Raw genomic sequence first — 18512 nt, forward strand, 5'->3', positions numbered from 1 at the left:
ACCATTCCCACAATTCTCACCATTCCCATCATTCCCACCATTCCCACAATTCTCACCATTCCCACCATTCCCATCATCTCCATCATTCCCACAATTCCCATCATTCCCACCATTCCCACCATTCCCACCATCCCCACCATCCCATCATTCCCACCGTTCCCATCATCTCCATCATCCCCACCATTCCCACCATTCCCACCATTCCCATCATTCTCACCATCTCCATCATCCCCACCATTCCCACAATTCTCACCATTCCCATCATTCCCACCATCCCACCATTCCCACCATTCCCACCATCCCACCATTCCAATCATTTCCGCCATTCCCATCATCTCCATCATCCCACCATTCCCACCATTCCCACCATTCCCACCATTCCCACCATTCCAATCATTTCCACCATTCCCACCATTCCATCATCCCACCATTCCCACCATTTCCACCATTCCCATCATTCCCACCATTCCACCATTCCCACCATTCCCACCATTCCCACCATCCCATCATTCCCACCATCCCACCATTCCCACCATTCCCACCATTCCCATCATCTCCATCATCCCCCATTCCCACCATCCCCACCATTCCCACCCCCCGGCATCCCGGGCCTTTCCCGACTGCGGGAGCTGGGGATGCGTCCAAAGGGATGCGCTGCCCGAATGGAACCGGAATATTTGGAATAACTCCTTCAGCGGAGGAGCCAGTGCTGCTGATCCCAATGATCCCTCTGCTGCTGATCCCAATGATCCCTCTGCTGCTGATCCCAATGATCCCTCTGCTGCTGATCCCGATGATCCCTCTGCTGCTGATCCCAATGATCCCTCTGCTGCTGATCCCAATGATCCCTCTGCTGCTGATCCCGATGATCCCTCTGCTGCTGATCCCGATGATCCCTCTGCTGCTGATCCCAATGATCCCTCTGCTGCTGATCCCAATGATCCCTCTGCTGCTGATCCCGATGATCCCTCTGCTGCTGATCCCAATGATCCCTCTGCTGCTGATCCCGATGATCCCTCTGCTGCTGATCCCGATGATCCCTCTGCTGCTGATCCCAGTGATCCCTCTGCTGCTGATCCCGATGATCCCTCTGCTGCTGATCCCAATGATCCCTCTGCTGCTGATCCCAATGATCCCTCTGCTGCTGATCCCAGTGATCCCTCTGCTGCTGATCCCGATGATCCCTCTCCTGTAGATCCCAATGTTTCCTCTCCTCTAAATCCCAAGGATCCCTCTCCTGTTGATCCCAATGATCCTTGTCCTGCAGATCCCAACAATCCCTTCCCTGTAGATCCCAACAATCCCTTCACTGCAGATCCGAATGGTCCCTTCACTGTAGATCCCAACAATCCCTTCACTGTTGATCCCAACGATCCCTTCCCTGTAGATTCCAAGGATCCCCCTGCTGCAGATCTCAACGTTCCCTCTCCTGTAGATCCAAATGATCCCTTCCCTGTAGATCCCAATGTTCCCTTCCCTGCAGATCCCAATGTTTCCTCTCTTGTAGATCCAAATGATCCCTTCCCTGCAGATCCGAACAATCCCTTCCCTGCAGATCCCAACAATCCCTTCCCTGCAGATCCCAAAGATCCCTTCCCTGCAGATCCCAAGGATCCCTTCACTGTAGATCCCAAGGATCCCTTCACTGCAGAGCCCAAGGATCCCCCTGCTGCAGATCTCAACGTTTCCTCTCCTGCAGATCCAAATGATCCCTTCCCTGCAGATCCCAACAATCCCTTCCCTGCAGATCCCGAGGATCCCTCTGCTGCAGATCCCTCCATCCCTTTCCGGTCCATGCCGGGGAGGCTGTGCCGGGCGCGTGCCGTGGCCACCGGCGCGTCGTTAACCGCAGCCACCGGCGGCCGCCGCGCTCGGGAGCTCATCAGGGACTCCTCCAACAGCCGCAGAAATTGCTTTTATTAATTACCCCTCCCTCCTTCCATCCCCAGCGCCTGCGGGAGGGGGTTTTGGGATGGGTTTTTGGGATGGGATTTTTGGGATGGGTTTTTTTGGGGTGATTTTTTTTTGGGATGGGATTTTTGGGATGGGTTTTTTTTTGGGATGGGTTTTTTTTTGGGATGGGTTTTTTTTGGGATGGGTTTTTTGGGGGATTTTGGGTTTTTTATCGGGATGGGTTTTTGTTTGGGATGGGTTTTTTGGGATGGGTTTTTTGGGATGGGTTTTTGGGAGGGTTTTTTTGGGATGGGTTTTTTTGGGATGGGTTTCTTGGGATGGGTTTTTCCAGCCCCTTTGTTTGGTGGGGGTTGTGGAGGAGCAGCTCCAGGGGCTGGATCCATCCCGCTCCAATGAATCCATTAAGGACACAATGGGGCACCGGTGACATCCCAAACCCTACACCCAACAGGGATTGAGCCCATCCCCCCGGCACCCCACACTGGGGAAACCGGGATTTTCCCCCAAAACTGTTTTTTTTCCTGCTGTAACCCCCCGGGATGGCTCTGCCAGCGGGGTGATGGGGGCTGTCCCGGCCCATGCACACACCCACGGCAGGGGTGAGGTTTTCCACGCGAAATCATTTCAGGAAAACCCGACCCAGCAGCACCAGGGCCTGGACACGGGGCTGGGGTCACTCCCTGTGTGGGACCCCCGTGATGAGGACATGGGAATGATGCTCCCACCCCTCAGTGGGGTCCCCCCGTGGGGTCCCCAGCCCTGGGCACTGGGGCTCTGGAGCTCTCCACGTGTTCCCTCAGGCTGGGGGACACCAGCCCCACACAGACCCCGCTAACGAGGGCGCCGTTAATTACCGAGCCCTCGCCCCATGTATAATTCAAGGTCCTTTGTTAGGGCCGGGTTTGCTTTGTCCTGGAAGTGTCACCCTACCCACAGCTCCTGCTGGGGGGGGGAGGGGGTTGGATTAAAATTAATTAGGGCCTGGGGCTGCTGTGAGGTGGGGAATGGGGTCATTAGAAGGGTTGGGGTCATTAGTGGGGTTGGGGTCATTAGTGGGGTCAGCAGCCCCCGATAGAGGAGGGGATGGGGCAGGGACAGAGCCTGGAGCAGCATTCCCCATGGAAGGAGGGGACCCCAAAAGCTGCTGGGAGCATCGGGCCTGAGTCCAGGCCGTGGGTGCTGCTGGGCTGGGACTTGCCCCCACATTTTGAGGTGGAAATTCTCATTCTTGCTGAGGATTCACCCTAGAGATGGTTTGGGGCCTGTGGGTGGGACAAGGACTCTCAGTGTGACACTTGACCCGAGCTGTTCCCACTCAGAGCACGTCAGGGTTTCCCTGGGGCTCCCATGAGTTTCAGCACTCCAAGAACCCTCCACTCCCACCCTGAGCATCCCCCAGGCTCACCCGGAGCACCCTTCACTCACCCCGGGCACCCTGAGCTCCCCCATTTCCCTCTGGGGTTTGTTCCTGGCAGTCCCCGAGGGGCAGCACAGGGGCAGTGCCACCGTTCCAGTGACATTCCCACAGCTCCCAAACTGGGACAGTCACTGAGGCCACCCCGGCCCTTTGCCTTCCCAAATCCACCAAAACTTCCACGTTTTCCTGCCCCAACCCGAGGGGAGGCCGATCCTCGCTGCTCCGGCTCCTCTCCGCTCCCTGGTGCCCATTCCCGATGTTCCCAGGACACACATCCGTGCTGGGAAAGCGCCTCGCAATCCATCCCAGAGCGCTAATTAACCCTCATCAAGGTAATTAGCAGGGCAGTGTCCCCTGTGTGTGACAGCTCAGCCGCCACCCCGGCCCTGCTCAGGGACAGCGAGGCTCAGGGGGTGACAGGACACGGTGGCTTTGCGGTGTCACTGTCACCGCTCAGCATCCCCAGGACACTCCGGTGCCCTCTGCCAGGACAGAGCCGGGGGTGGCCCCGGGGTGTCCCCTCCTGTCACCAAACCCCCTTTGGGTGATTCCCACCCCAGCACGTCCTGCAGGCAGCACCAGCTCATTTATAAAATCATCTGGGTCAGATAAAGAGAGGAGTTTATCACACTGAGGGTGGGCAGGCCCTGGGACAGGGTGCCCTGTGTCTGTCCCTGGATCCCTGGCAGTGCCCAAGGCCAGGCTGGACATTGGGGCTGGAGCAGCCTGGGACAATGGGGGTGACCCTGGGGACAGTGGGGGTGACCCTGGGGACAGTGGGAGGTGACCCTGGGGACAGTGGAGGTGACCCTGGCACAGTGGGAGGTGACCCTGGGGACAGTGGGGGTGTCCCTGGGGACAGTGGGGGTGACCCTGGGACAGTGGGGGTGTCCCTGCCATGGCTGGGGTGGCCCTGGATGGGCTTTGAGGTCCTTTCCCCTCCAAATCTGAACATCCAGGGTCTGTGATGCTCCCTCCGAGCACCCTGAGCCTCTCAAGAGGCTGCTCTGCCACCTCTCCCATCCTCGGTTTCCTCTTCCCAGCCCCCTCCCAATGGCTTGGCAGTGGATTTTGGGATGGGACACGCACCTGGGAGAGTCTCCCGTGCCAAGCTCTGCTCACCACCATCCCCTCATCCCACACCTTTCTCCAGCAATGATTTTATTCCCCCTTTCTGCCTAGTCCTGAAATGAGCATTACTGATTTCATGTAGCGCTAATTTTTTTCCTAAGAGAAGCCCCCTGGGATTAAATCAAATTCTTTAAATCAAATTCTTTATCAGCATCCAGACATTGCTGGGGCAGCTCAGCCCCTTCCAGCAGCCAAACCTGTGAGCTCAAGGAGAAACAAGAGCCGGGTTTGGCTGGGCCAGACTCGTTTTCCCACCTCTCCATGATCCCACCTGCTTCAGGCTTTGCTGCTCACATCAGCCTTTCCTTCCCGGGCTCTGACAGCTCCGCTGTCGGCCCAGGCTGCTTTCAGCCCCATCCTCTTTATTTTCTCTACAACCCAGCCCTCTGAGACATTTATTCTGCAGTCCCCCTCGCTCCCAGCTCTGTTAAGAACCGCCATGAATGATTTAGGGAGTTCTTCAGGCGGCCTCGTTAATCCTCTTGGGTGCACATTAACCGGTCCTGCAAATTTAGACGTACGGCGCTTTAATCGCGGTTTTAATTGCGAGCTGTGAGGCTCTGCCTTCCCAAACACGCGTCAATAAACCTTTACAGCCCTGCCTGGAATGTGGATGTGCCGGAGGATGCTCATCCACGCGGAGGGCTGAGCTGGCTGATGCCTCTGCACGGCCACCCACAGCCCCGGGCGCTCCGGGGCTCTCGGAGCCTGAGCCGGGCTGGGCTGGGCTGGGCTGGGCTGAGCCGGGCTGGGCTGAGCCGGGCTGGGCTGAGCCAGGCTGGGCTGAGCTGGGCTGAGCCGGGCTGGGCTGGGCTGAGCCGGGCTGGGCTGAGCCGGGCTGGGCTGAGCCGGGCTGGGCTGAGCCGGGCCGGGCTGGGCTGAGCCGGGCTGGGCTGAGCCGGGCTGGGCTGAGCCGGGCTGGGCTGGGCTGGGCTGGGCTGGGCTGGGCTGGGCTGGGCTGGGCTGGGCTGAGCCGGGCTGGGCCGGGCTGGGCTGGGCTGGGCTGGGCTGGGCTGGGCCGGGCTGGGCCGGGCTGGGCTGGGCTGGGCTGGGCTGGGCTGGGCTGGGCTGGGCTGGGCTGAGCCGGGCTGGGCTGAGCCGGGCTGGGCTGAGCCGGGCTGGGCTGAGCCGGGCTGGGCTGGGCTGAGCCGGGCTGGGCTGAGCCGGGCTGGGCTGAGCCGGGCTGGGCTGAGCCGGGCTGGGCTGGGCTGGGCTGGGCTGAGCCGGGCTGTGCTGGGCTGGGCTGTGCTGGGCTGGGCTGGGCTGGGCCGGGCTGAGCCGGGCTGGGCTGGGCTGGGCTGGGCTGGGCTGGGCTGAGCCGGGCTGGGCTGGGCTGGGCTGGGCTGGGCTGGGCTGGGCTGAGCTGGGCTGGGCTGGGCTGGGCTGGGCTGGGCTGGGCTGAGCTGGGCTGGGTTGGGCTGGGATTCTCAGCCTTTTAAACCATATTTCCCACTCTGGGGTCTGTTCTAGATCCTCATCCTTGGGGGATCCTCATTCCTGAGGGATCTCACCCCTGGGGGATCTCATCCCTGGCATCTCATTCCTGGGGATCTCATCCCTGGGGGATCTCATCCCTGAGGGATCCTCATTCCTGGGGATCTCATCCCTGAGGGATCCTCATTCCTGGGGGATCCTCATCCCTGGAGGATCTCATCCCTGGAGGATCTCCTCCCTGGAAGATCCTCATTCCTGGGGGATCCTCATTCCTGGGGGATCCTCATCCCTGGAGGATCTCATCCCTGGGGATTCCTCATCCCTGGAGGATCTCATCCCTGGAAGATCTCATCCCTGGGGATTCCTCATCCCTGGGGGATCTCATCCCTGGAAGATCCTCATCCCTGGGGATTCCTCATCCCTGGGGGATCTCATCCCTGGAAGATCCCTCCATGCCGGCTCCTGTGACCCCCCCGAGCCGCAGGGGCCTCTCCCACCCCACGGGGAGGGGATGTGGGGCTGCGAGGGGGCTCAGGGGCGTGCGGGGCTCCCCTCGCCATCCCCGCGCTCCTGCCAGCCCCCCATTTCCATGGCAACCATGCAAATGGGAAAGCTTTCCATAATCATTAGGGAGCGGAGCGGAGCAGTACAAACAGTGGCGGCAGTAGATTACAAGCCCATTATGAACAGTCGCACCTTCTGAGCGCTGGTAATTACACCTAATTGTGCATTTAATTGTGTAATTGAAAACCTCCATCCCGAGTTCAGCCCGGGCTCCTTTCCCCCTTTCCGGGTGGGGGGAATGCGGCCGGGGGCGGCCCCGGGGTCCCGGAGCCGGGCGAGGACAAAAGATGCCGGCAGATGTCGGAGGAGGGTGGTTCCCAGCGGTGCTCCCGGTGCTGCCCAAATCCGGGGAAATCAGAGCAGGAAGGGAGGACGGACGGGGACGGGAGGCCCACGGAGCCCCCGGGGGTGCAGAGGGGTCGCGCAGGGCGGGGGATGAAGGATCATCCTCTCCCTCCACCCATCCCCCGTGAAGCCGAACTCCTGAGCTCCTTCTCCAGGCTCGGAGCCGGGGATCCTTTCCAGAGGCTCCCGGGTGCCCCGAGCAAACCCCAGGGCTCGGGGAGAAGACGGGACGGACCCGCGGCCCCTCTCCTGCCCCCCGAGCCCGCAGGAGCGGGGTCCCGCCAGCCCGGCAGGCTCCGGCGGGCGGGAGGTGCCAACCCAGCTCTGCTTTTCCAGCCAATTAAAGGAGAAGAGAGAAACAAAGAAAAAAACGAGACCCCGGTTGGAAGCGGCTCCCGACTGTGCCAGCCCGAGGTGGGAGCCCGGAGAGCCCCTGTCCCCACCCAGCGAGCGGGCAGGGACATCGCCACGGCCCGATGGAGGAGCCAGGTCGGGATGGAGGAGCCGGGTCGGGATGGAGGAGCCAGGCTGGGATGGAGGAGCCAGGATGGAGGAGCCAGGTGGGGATGGAGGAGCCAGGTCGGGATGGAGGAGACAGGTCGGGATGGAGGAGCCGGCTGGGGATGGAGGAGCCGGGTTGGGATGGAGGAGCCAGGTTGAGGAAAAGCAGCTGCAGCATTCTGAGTGTGCCCGCGGGCACAGAGCCCGGGGTGGCCCGGGGACACGCGACAGCAGCTGGGCAGAGCTGGCCTGAGAGCTGCCAGCAGTAATATCCAGACATCCTGATATCCCAATGTCCCAATATCCTGATAGCCCAAAAGCCTGATAGGCCGACATCCCGATATACCGGTGTCCAGATATCCCAATATACCGACATCACAATATACCGATAGCCTGATATCCCAACATCCCAATGTCCTGATATCCTGATATCCCAATGTCCTGATATCCTGATGTCCCAATATCCTGATAGACTGAAAGCCTGATAGGCTGACATCCCAATATCCTGATGTCCCAATATCCAAATATCCTGATGTTCTGATATCCCCATGATCTGATGTCCAGATATCTCAATATCCCAATAACCCGATATCCCGATAGCCCAAAAGATCGATGTTCCGATATCCTGATGTCCTGATATCCCAATATACCGACATCACGATATACCAATAGCCCGATATCCCAACATCCCAATGTCCTGATATCCCGATATCCCAACATCCCGACATCCCCGTGTCCTGTATCACTGTCACCAGGGCTGGCACAGCCCCGGGCAGCAGCGCAGCTGTCCCAGCACCACCAGGCTGCAGAGTCAGTGAATGAACGCTGTGCCCCGAGCAGGGCGGTGTCACCTCGTGTCCCTGTCCCATCCAGCCCCCTGAGCAGGGCGGTGTCACCTCGTGTCCCTGTCCCATCCACCCCCTGAGCAGGGCGGTGTCACCTCCTGTCCCTGTCCCATCCCACCCCCGAACAGGGCGTGGGATGGGACAGGGACAGGACACCTCGTGTCCCTGTCCCATCCGAGCCCCCTGAGCAGGGCGGTGTCACCTCCTGTCCCTGTCCCATCCCACCCCCGAGCAGGGCGGTGTCACCTCCCGTCCCTGTCCCATCCCACCCCTGAGCAGGGCGGTGTCACCTCGTGTCCCTGTCCCATCCGAGCCCCCTGAGCAGGGCGGTGTCACCTCCTGTCCCTGTCCCATCCAACCCCTGAGCAGGGCGGTGTCACCTCCTGTCCCTGTCCCATCCACCCCCTGAGCAGGGCGGTGTCACCTCCTGTCCCTGTCCCATCCCACCCCTGAGCAGGGCGGTGTCACCTCCTGTCCCTGTCCCATCCAACCCCTGAGCAGGGCGGTGTCACCTCCTGTCCCTGTCCCATCCACCCCCTGAGCAGGGCGGTGTCACCTCCTGTCCCTGTCCCATCCGAGCCCCGAGCAGCTCCCATTTCCCAGAAGGAAAAGGTGAATCCCACACCAACAACTCACAGACTTTGTGTCTTTCCTGATGGGAAAACCAGCAAATCCCGAGGTTTATTTTACACCATCTCATGATGAATATTTGCTGGTGGCCCCTCCCGAGGCGGGGCAGGGCCTGTGGGTGTTTGGCGAGTGGATTTTTCCAGGGATAAAACCATAAATGGAGGCAAACTCTGGGGTGTGCTGCTTGTCCCCGGGACTGGAGTCACCCAGCACTCGCAGCACGGCCACGCCAGGGTGAAGGAGCTTGGAGGACGTTTGGATGCTCCAAAGGAGCTCCCTGTGGTGCCATGGCCCAAAAACCAGTTTCCCAAAGTGGCTCTGGTGTGGGGTGGAGCGGGCAGGGCTCTGCAGGGCCCCTCTGGATCGGGACCCCTCTGGATCCTTGTGCCCAGTGGGTGCTCCAGCTGCCCCTGGAGCCTCCACGGCTTCCCCAGGAGCAGGTTATGAATTTTGGGAAACCAGCTGGGACATGAAAGGTGCCCACGAGGTGACAGTGGCACACGGGGAGGTGCCATCCCCCTGGAGGGGGTGAAGCAGAGGAGGGGAGCAGGTTTGGAATCATCCCCGCTCGCTGTGGCTCCATCCCAAAGCTCAGCTCTGCCTGCTCCGGGGGCTGTGTCACCTCAGGGTGGCCCCGCTCACCCCAGGGGATGCCTGGGTGGCACTGCCACCTCCAGCCTGTGGGGCTGGCTCAGCGCTGGGCCTGGGTGGGCTCGCAGACCCCTCACCCCGGGATGAGGAGCTGAGGGTCGGGAGCATCTCCCCACGGCCGGGGGGGGTGGAAGCTGCTGCATCCAAAACCGGGAAGGAGCTTTGGAGAGCATCCCAAAGGATGAGCCTGGAGCAGAAAGGTCCCTGGTAAGGAATTGGAGCTTTTGGGGATGCCAACAGCACCGGGACACACGGGGCGAGGGTGGAGGGGACAGCCTGACCCCAGTCAGCAGCACAAAGTTCCTCTGGCTGTGAGCAGGAGCTGCTCTCCCAGCCCCGGAGCTCAATTCAGCCTTCCCCTGGAATGAACAGATTAAAATCTCTCGGATCTGGGATATCTCGGGGAATAATCACCAACAAAGCTGCTGGAAGCTGAGTGGTAGAAAGGAATGTGACCAAAAGCCAGGAAACTCCTGCCCAGCCGGGAAAGCCCCGCTGGATTTATCCTGAATCAGGTGAGCGAAACGCCGAGCGAGACTTCACGGAGCGAAGCGAGGGGACAGCTGGGGACACAGAGGCCATCCCCGCTGGGAACGGGGAGCTCCAGCCTGGGGATGATCCCCGTGTGCCTCTGCTGCCCAGGGCTGAGCGCTGCCTTCATCCCCCCAGCAACACTCCGTGTACCCCCCTCCAACAGTGGGGACCCCTCCCCAGCCGCTGCCTTCTGGAGGATGCGGAGCGGACAAGAGGCGGGAGGAAAGCGCCTGTCAGCAGGATGCCAGCTCCATCTCCGGAGGGCTCCGTTCCCATCGCCCCGTCCATCCATCCATCCATCCATCCATCCATCACCCCCCGTCCCCGGGGACACGGCGAGCTGACCCCGCAGATTTCAGCAGTCCCTCCCTGCTCTCCCCGCCGCGACGAGCCCGGCACGGCCGCGGGGGCGAGTTGGAGGCTGCTGATTCTCCATTAACGCACCACCCTGCCGGGATAATTAATCGCAACCTCGGCGGCGCTGGTTTGAGCAGAAACCCCCCGGATCCCCCCCGCGCTCCGTTCGCCGGCTCCTCTGGCAGAGCCTGATGAAGATTGATTCGCGGGCGGCGGCAAGAGCGGCACGGAATTGTCACGGAACCCGACAACCCCGTTCAAATCAAGCCTCTCCTTTCTCCCTGCCGCCACATCCCGCTGTCCCCCCGCTGCGGGCAGCTGGGTCCCGCTCAGGAGCAGGAGAGTTTCCAAAGTGCTGGCAGCGGCTCCAAGTTTCCCTCTCGCCCCGACTCGGGGGACCGGCACCCCGAGACATCCGTGGAGTCACCAGAACGGGAAAGCGCGGGCGGGAGTGAACTCGGAGGGAAGAGATTGCAGTTGGGAACAAAGCTCACACCTGCTGGAGACGCAACCTCGGGCACTGACAGCGCAGGGAAAGGGTCCCCATCCATCTCCCCGGCCAGCGCTGGCTCGAGGCAGGAGACGAGGGTGGCATTGCCTATCTTTTAGATCAGCATTTTTCCTTTTCTGCGGGCTTTTTTTGGGTGATGGCGAGCCGGTCCCAACGCAAGGTCACCGCGGAGGAGGCGAGGGGAGCGATGACAGGCAGCATCTCGCACAAAGCACCCCCGGCATGCCGATGAGCCTTACCAGCTGCAGGCAGCAGAATCCCACCAGCGTGCATCGCCCGTTGCATCTCCCCATGGCTCCCCAGCCGGATCCTCGGGGCTCCCTCACCGTGGCCGCGCTCCGCCGCCGCTCTCCAGCTCCTCACCAGCCGCCCCTTGCCCACCCGGGGAGCGTCACGGGGGGCTCCAGCACCATGTCCCGCTCTCCAGCCTCCGGCCAGCCCCGCCGGCTCAGCACAGCGGCGGGCTGGGCTCGGCGCGGGGCATCGCCCCCCTTCTCCCTCCGCCCCCCGCCCCGCTACAGCCCGCTCGGGCGGCGCGGGGGCCGCGGGGCCGCGCAGCCCTGGCCGCCCATCCCCGGCCCGGCCCGGCGCGGAGCCGCCCGCTCCGCTATTGTCTCCGCACAGCCGCGCTCCGCGCCCCGGGCGGGCGGGGCCGGGCGGCGCGGCCGGAACAAGGCGGGCCGCGGCAGCCAGCGGGGCGCGGCGGGCGGTGCGGCCGGGCGGGGCGCGGGGGGGGCCGGGCACTCCGCGCCGAGCCGAGCCCTTGGCGGCCTCCGGGGGCGCGGGCAGCGCGGCCCCTCCGCCGCATCGCCGCTCCCGCCCGGCCTTATCCTTATCCTTATCCTTAATCGTCAGCGTTTTGTCTTTTAAATCGCAGATTTTTGTGATTGTTCTTTTTTTTCTCTCCGGAGCCAGGTGCGGCCGGGTGAGACCCTGGGGAAGGGCTGCGAGATGCTCCCCCCGTATTCCCCCCCTCATCCCCCGGCCCTGCGGCCCTTGGGCGGCGCCTGGACCCGCAGCACAGGGACCCCGCCGCCTCCCCTGGGGTGGCCATGGCAGCGCAGCAGCTGGCCTTGCGGGGAGGACAGATGGCTGAGGCCGGAGGGAGCGCCCCACGTCCCTCCGCAGAGCCCCGCTCCGCAGAGCCCGCTCGGCACACGCGGCTGGGGCCGGGGACGAGCCCCGGCCGGGGGCAGGGTGCCCGGGCAGGGAGCTGGGTGCAGACAGGGCTGCCACGGCCCCTCACCGCCACCCACCCGCTCGCCTTTGTTCTGTTTTCACTGCACACCTCCGGGGACATCGCAGAGCGACAGGAATCACCGGGATGCTGCTTTCCCAGCGCTTTAGAAATCTCCGGCTGAAATGCCACCCGGCAGAAGCACTTGGAAACAGTTTGCTGCTTTTAATTTCCATGATTTCTTAATCCTCGGCGCCGCTGTTCAGAAGGAAGCGCCTCCTAAAGCAGCCCCACACAGCCTTAGGTGTCAGAGCATCCGCACGGCGCCCGAGACATGAAGCTGCATTTCCGTGTGTGGTCCAAGCTCATCCAGGCTTGCCAGGGCTCATCCCTGCGCGCTGCTGGGACCAGCCTGCAGCACCTTCCGTACCCTGAGCTTCCCCTTCCTCCTCCGCGACGGGGATTTCTCTCCCCCCCGGGGCTGTTCCGTGCTCCCGGGGGCATTTGGGGAGGCTCGTGAGCGGCTGAAGGACGGGGCTCTGCAGAAAGCGCTTGGCTTTTGTGCGCTGAGAAGCACAGAGCGCGGAGATGCAGCTCCTCAGGGATGCTCTGAGCCGCGCTCCTGGGAGCAGGAGCAGACTGAGACGTGGTGTTGGAGGCCACCTCTGTTTATTCCACCCTGGCCTGGCTGGGGGATCTCTGCCAGCCCTGAGTATTCCCCCAGAGGGCTGCCGAGGATCCCTGAGCTGGGACACCCCCACCGTGGGCTGGACTCCAGCCCTCCCAGCTCTCCTGGCCCCGGGATCCCCAGGATTTCACCTGGGAGAGGTTCCATCACCTCCATCCCATTGTGGCCCGGGCTCGTGAGGGTTGTCCAGGTACAGGCACAGCTCCAGGGTTCAGCTTTTGGGCTCCTCCGGGATTTGAACACAGCAGAAATCCGGAGCAGAGGGATTGGGATCTCCCTGCATGATAAGGACCAAACATCTCACAGCATCTCCTGGGCCATGGCCAGGCCCAGCTCAACCCTCCTGCAGCCCCCAGAGCAGCAGGGAAAGGTTCTGATGGAAAATCAGAAATCCCCATCCAACAGCGCCGAGATCCCGCCTGGCTCCTGACCAGGTGGAGTCCTGCAAAGAATCAATTTTAGATTAAAAAAAGGTCAATAAAGCCTGTCATGGAGCTTCCCTGGAAGGAGAGGAGATAACTTCATCCGGGAGAGGGTGGGAAACGAGCCCAGGGCTTTGTCCTCTGCTCTGCTCAGAACCTGCCACCCACACCCCCACCCTGGGGTCTGTGTGCAGTGAAAAGCCCCAGTGGCCAAAACTGCAGAGAAAATACCGGGAGGAAATCAAAGAAGTGTCATGTAATTAATTGGGAGGATGGGAAATGGGAGCCGTGCTTTGATCCCCAGCTGTGCCTCAGTGTCCCCAACAGCCCTGGCGAGGTCAGAGCCTCATCCCAAATCTCCTGTGGGATGGAGAAGGGGGATGAACGCCCCCCATCAAGGCTGAGCCTCCTCTGCCAGCTCACATCCCAAGGTGGGGTGACAGGGGTGTCCCCCACAGCCATCCGGCTCTGGCAGGGCTGGATCCGACCTGGCCGAGCTCTCCACGCCCAGGGCAGGAGGAGCCAGATGGGATCTCTTCCCCAGGTACACAAAACCCTCTCCTTCCACTAAACCTGAATGTTTTGAGTCAAAAACCATCTGTATCTTTATGCCAGAGAGAGCTCTCCCTGCCAGGGGTATAGACAAAACACAGAGAAATCAGCTTTTTCCACTGAACTGATATTTTTACACCACAAAGTCGGGTTTTTGTCTGTTTGGGCAGGGCTGGAGCAGCCTGGGGACGGGGACTTCAGTCCCAGGGCCAGGGAGGGGCCAGCCCTGGGGTGAAGGACAGCCCAGCTTGGGGTCAGTGACACCCCAGCCCTGGGGTCAGTGACACCCCAGCCCTGGGGTCAGTGACACCCCAGCCCTGGGGTCAGTGACACCCCAGCTTGGGGTCAGTGACACCCCAGCCCTGGGGTCAGTGACACCCCAGCCCTGGGGTCAGTGACACCCCAGCCCCGGATCCCAGGGATGTCCCAGATTTGGGATTAAGGACATTTCAGTCCTGGGGTCAGGAGTGCTCCAGCCCTGACTCCAGGGATGTCCCAGGCCCAGGATCAGGAATGCTCCATCCCCAGGGACATAAATTCCCCATCCCTGGGGTCAGTGACACTCCAGGCCTGGCTCCAGGGATGTCCCAGACCCAGGGTCAGGAATTCTCCATCCCTGGGGTCACAGAGGCCCTGGTTGTGGGGTCAAGGCTGCTCCAGCCCTGACTCCAGGGATGTCCCAGACCATCCCTGGGCTCAGCTCCAGCCCAGTCCCAGTCTGGGCAGGACTGGGAGCACGCTGGGATAGTGGAATGTGTCTCTTCCCACAGCAGGGCCGGGATGGGATGAGCTTTATATCCCTACAACCAAACCAGTCTGGGATTCCGTGATTCTGTGAGTTCCCCAGGAAGAAGCACACATTTGTTTAACCATCCCTTCCCTAATTTGAACACAATTAGCCCCCAGCTGCCAGTCACCACCAGCTCCTGGATCAGGTAATGGATCGGGCTCGGGCGGCTGTTGGAGAATCGACGGAGGAATTAAAATGAGTTCCCACCGTTCCTTCTCTGTCGTCATCTGTGCTGGGGAGAAGGGCAGCACATCCCAGGATCCATCAGCATTTTGCCTTTGGAGCTGGCAAAATCCATAATTAACAAAAAAAAAATTTCTATTCACTTGCTCATGTAATTTAATTAGCTTTCCATTAAACGGAGACTAAACAGCATCTATTCCCCAGCAGAGCAAATAATTGTTTGCCATTCTTTCAGAAATCATCAGCTGCTCCTTGGAACTCTCGGAATTCACTGGGGAGCAGCAGTGGGAGCAGGAAGGGGGAAGCTGCAGGAAGGACAGGCAGGGACGGACAGGGGTGGCAGGATGTCCCCGGTGTCCCCAGAGCGGGGGCTGGAGCCATCCAGGGAGCTCTGGATGCTGCCTCCCCCTCCAGCCGGGACCTCCTGGGGATGCTGGAACTGCCAAAGGGACGGGGACAGGGATGGGACAGGGATGGGACAGGGATGGGGACAGGGATGGGACAGGGGTGGGACAGGGATGGGGACAGGGATGGGACAGGGATGGGGACAGGGATGGGACAGGGATGGGACAGGGACGGGGACAGGGATGGGACAGGGGTGGGGACACGGATGGGACAGGGGTGGGGACAGGGGTGGGACAGGGACGGGACAGGGATGGGGACAGGGATGGGGACAGGGATGGGGACAGGGATGGGGACAGGGATGGGACAGGGATGGGACAGGGGTGGGGACACGGATGGGACAGGGGTGGGGACAGGGGTGGGACAGGGACGGGACAGGGATGGGGACAGGGATGGGGACAGGGATGGGGACAGGGATGGGGACAGGGGTGGGACAGGGGTGGGGACACGGATGGGACAGGGGTGGGGACAGGGGTGGGACAGGGACGGGACAGGGATGGGGACAGGGATGGGGACAGGGATGGGGACAGGGATGGGGACAGGGGTGGGGACAGGGGTGGGACAGGGACGGGACAGGGATGGGGACAGGGATGGGGACAGGGGTGGGACAGGGGTGGGACAGGGGTGGGACAGGGGTGGGGACAGGGGATGGGACAGGGGTGGGACAGGGGTGGGACAGGGATGGGGACGGGGATGGGACAGGGGTGGGACAGGGGATGGGACAGGGATGGGACAGGGGATGGGACAGGGGATGGGACAGGGATGGGACAGGGGATGGGACAGGGGTGGGACAGGGGTGGGACAGGGATGGGGACGGGGATGGGGACGGGGATGGGGACGGGGATGGGGACGGGGATGGGGACGGGGATGGGGACGGGGATGGGGACGGGGATGGGGACGGGGATGGGGACAGGGATGGGGACAGGGGTGGGGACAGGGGTGGGACAGGGGTGGGACAGGGGTGGGGACAGGGGTGGGGACAGGGATGGGGACAGGGATGGGGACAGGGGTGGGGACAGGGGTGGGACAGGGGTGGGACAGGGGTGGGGACAGGGGTGGGGACAGGGGTGGGGACAGGGGTGGGGACAGGGGTGGGGACAGGGGTGGGGACAGGGGTGGGACAGGGATGGGGACAGGGATGGGACAGGGATGGGGACGGGGATGGGGACGGGGATGGGGACGGGGATGGGGACGGGGATGGGGACGGGGATGGGGACGGGGATGGGGACGGGGATGGGGACGGGGATGGGGATAGGGACATGGATGGGGACACCTCCAGCCCTCAGTCCCCCCTGGGGGATCAGCCCCCCCAGCACAGCTCCATGGAACCAGGCTGTTTATCCAGATCCCAGGAAAGATTTAATTTCCAGTGGAAATCTCTCAAGCAAATACCACCCTCCAAGGAATAAATCTGTTTAAAGAAACAATTTTCTCCACACTCAGATGAAGCTTTGAACGCTTTGCTGCTGCCATGGCCAGGGATGGGAGCCAGGAGAGGCCTGGGCTGCTCTGGGTGCATCTGGGACCAGTGGGAACAGAGGGGGACTGGCCCAAATCCCCCTGGATGCTGCTGGGAACCAGTGGGAGCAGAGGGCTCTGTCCATCCTGGCCTGGCTCTGTCCATCCTGGGCCAGCTCTGTCCATCCTGGCCTGGCTCTGTCCATCCTGGCCTGGCTCTGTCCATCCTGGCCTGGCTCTGTCCATCCTGGCCTGGCTCTGTCCATCCTGCTCTGTCCATCCTGGGCCACCTCGGTCCATCCTGGCCTGGCTCTGTTCATCCCTGGCCAGCTCTGTAAATCCCTGGCCAGCTCTGTCCATCCTGCTCCAGCTCTGTCCATCCTGGTCTGGCTCTGTCCATCCTGGTCCGGCTCTGTCCATCCCTGGCCAGCTCTGTCCATCCTGCTCCAGCTCTGTCCATCCCTGGCCAGCTCTGTCCATCCTGGCCTGGCTCTGTCCATCCTGGCCTGGCTCTGTCCATCCTGGCCTGGCTCTGTCCATCCTGCTCCAGCTCTGTCCATCCTGGCCTGGCTCTGTCCATCCTGCTCCAGCTCTGTCCATCCTGGCCTGGCTCTGTCCATCCTGCTCCAGCTCTGTCCATCCAGCTCTGTCCATCCTGGGCCAGCTCTGTCCATCCTGGCCTGGCTCTGTCCATCCTGCTCCAGCTCTGTCCATCCCTGGCCTGGCTCTGTCCATCCTGGGCCAGCTCTGTCCATCCTGCTCCAGCTCTGTCCATCCAGCTCTGTCCATCCTGGCCTGGCTCTGTCCATCCTGGGCCAGCTCTGTCCATCCTGCTCCAGCTCTGTCCATCCAGCTCTGTCCATCCTGGCCTGGCTCTGTCCATCCTGGCCTGGCTCTGTCCATCCTGCTCCAGCTCTGTCCATCCCTGGCCAGCTCTGTCCATCCTGCTCCAGCTCTGTCCATCCTGCTCCAGCTCTGTCCATCCCTGGCCAGCTCTGTCCATCCTGCTCCAGCTCTGTCCATCCTGGGCCAGCTCTGTCCATCCTGCTCCAGCTCTGTCCATCCTGCTCCAGCTCTGTCCATCCCTCTGCTCCCTCATCCAGGGATTTTCCCTTAATCCGGATCATTTCCCTGATCTGGGTCACAGCTCCATGGTGCCCATGGAGGGTGTTGGGGGCACAGGGGGTGACACCCAGGCACCCCAGGGTGGCTGTGGATCCAGCCAGCCCCCACTGCCCCATCCTGGCAGCCCCAGCCTTCAGGAGCCCCAGAACTCAGGGCAGGGGAAGAATGACGCCCCTCCCTCACCTCCCTGCTGGTTCCTGGGCTGGGAATTAGGAAAAACCCCTTTTTTGGTTCCTTTAGAGAAGCAGGACTGGGTAAAGCTCAGGATTGCTGTCCCCAAGGGTCTCTCTCCCCTCTGCCACTTGGGTATAGATCCAAACAAACCCATAAACCATCGGGATTGTGACAGGCTCTAATTAAACCCTAAATCTGTGTGGCAGCCCCTCCCCGTGGGGCCAGGGGAGGGGGCTCAGCCCTGGGCAGGAGGATCCTGCTCTGGTGTGCCCAGGGTTGTGTTTCAGGGCTATTTACAGATAAACCTGCCCTGCCCCAGCCCTGCCTGCTCCTCTCCAGGTTTGGCTGCTTGGAGCTGCTCTTCCATGGGGATCCGCACATGGATCTGCCCGGCACCGCCCCGAGGGCTCCTGGCACTGAGAGCAGGGACAGAGGGACACCCCAGGGACACCCCAGGGACAGAGGGACACCCCAGGGACAGAGGGACACCCCAGGGACACCCCAGGGACAGTGGGGACACCCCAGGGACAGAGGGACACCCCAGGGACAACCCAGGGACAGAGGGACACCCCAGGGACACCCCAGGGACAGGGGGACACCCCAGGGACACCCCAGGGACAGAGGGACACCCCAGGGACACCCCAGGGACAGTGGGGACACCCCAGGGACAACCCAGGGACAATGGGGACACCCCAGGGACAGTGGGA

General features: G+C 62.0%; 1 protein-coding gene across 1 annotated transcript in view; it reads right to left on the bottom strand.

The window, feature by feature from the left end:
* The window catches only part of NKAIN1 (sodium/potassium transporting ATPase interacting 1), a 26662-nt gene extending 15218 nt beyond the window's left edge, over window positions 1–11444 (bottom strand). Inside the window, exon 1 of the mRNA XM_058856803.1 lies at window positions 11074–11444. Coding sequence (XP_058712786.1) covers window positions 11074–11127 — 54 coding nt within the window. The 5' untranslated portion in view covers window positions 11128–11444. The remainder of the gene's footprint in view (window positions 1–11073) is intronic.
* Window positions 11445–18512: the final 7068 nt, after the last annotated feature.

Source organism: Poecile atricapillus, chromosome 24 (assembly GCF_030490865.1).
Source record: "Poecile atricapillus isolate bPoeAtr1 chromosome 24, bPoeAtr1.hap1, whole genome shotgun sequence".
Classification (NCBI taxonomy): domain Eukaryota; kingdom Metazoa; phylum Chordata; class Aves; order Passeriformes; family Paridae; genus Poecile; species Poecile atricapillus.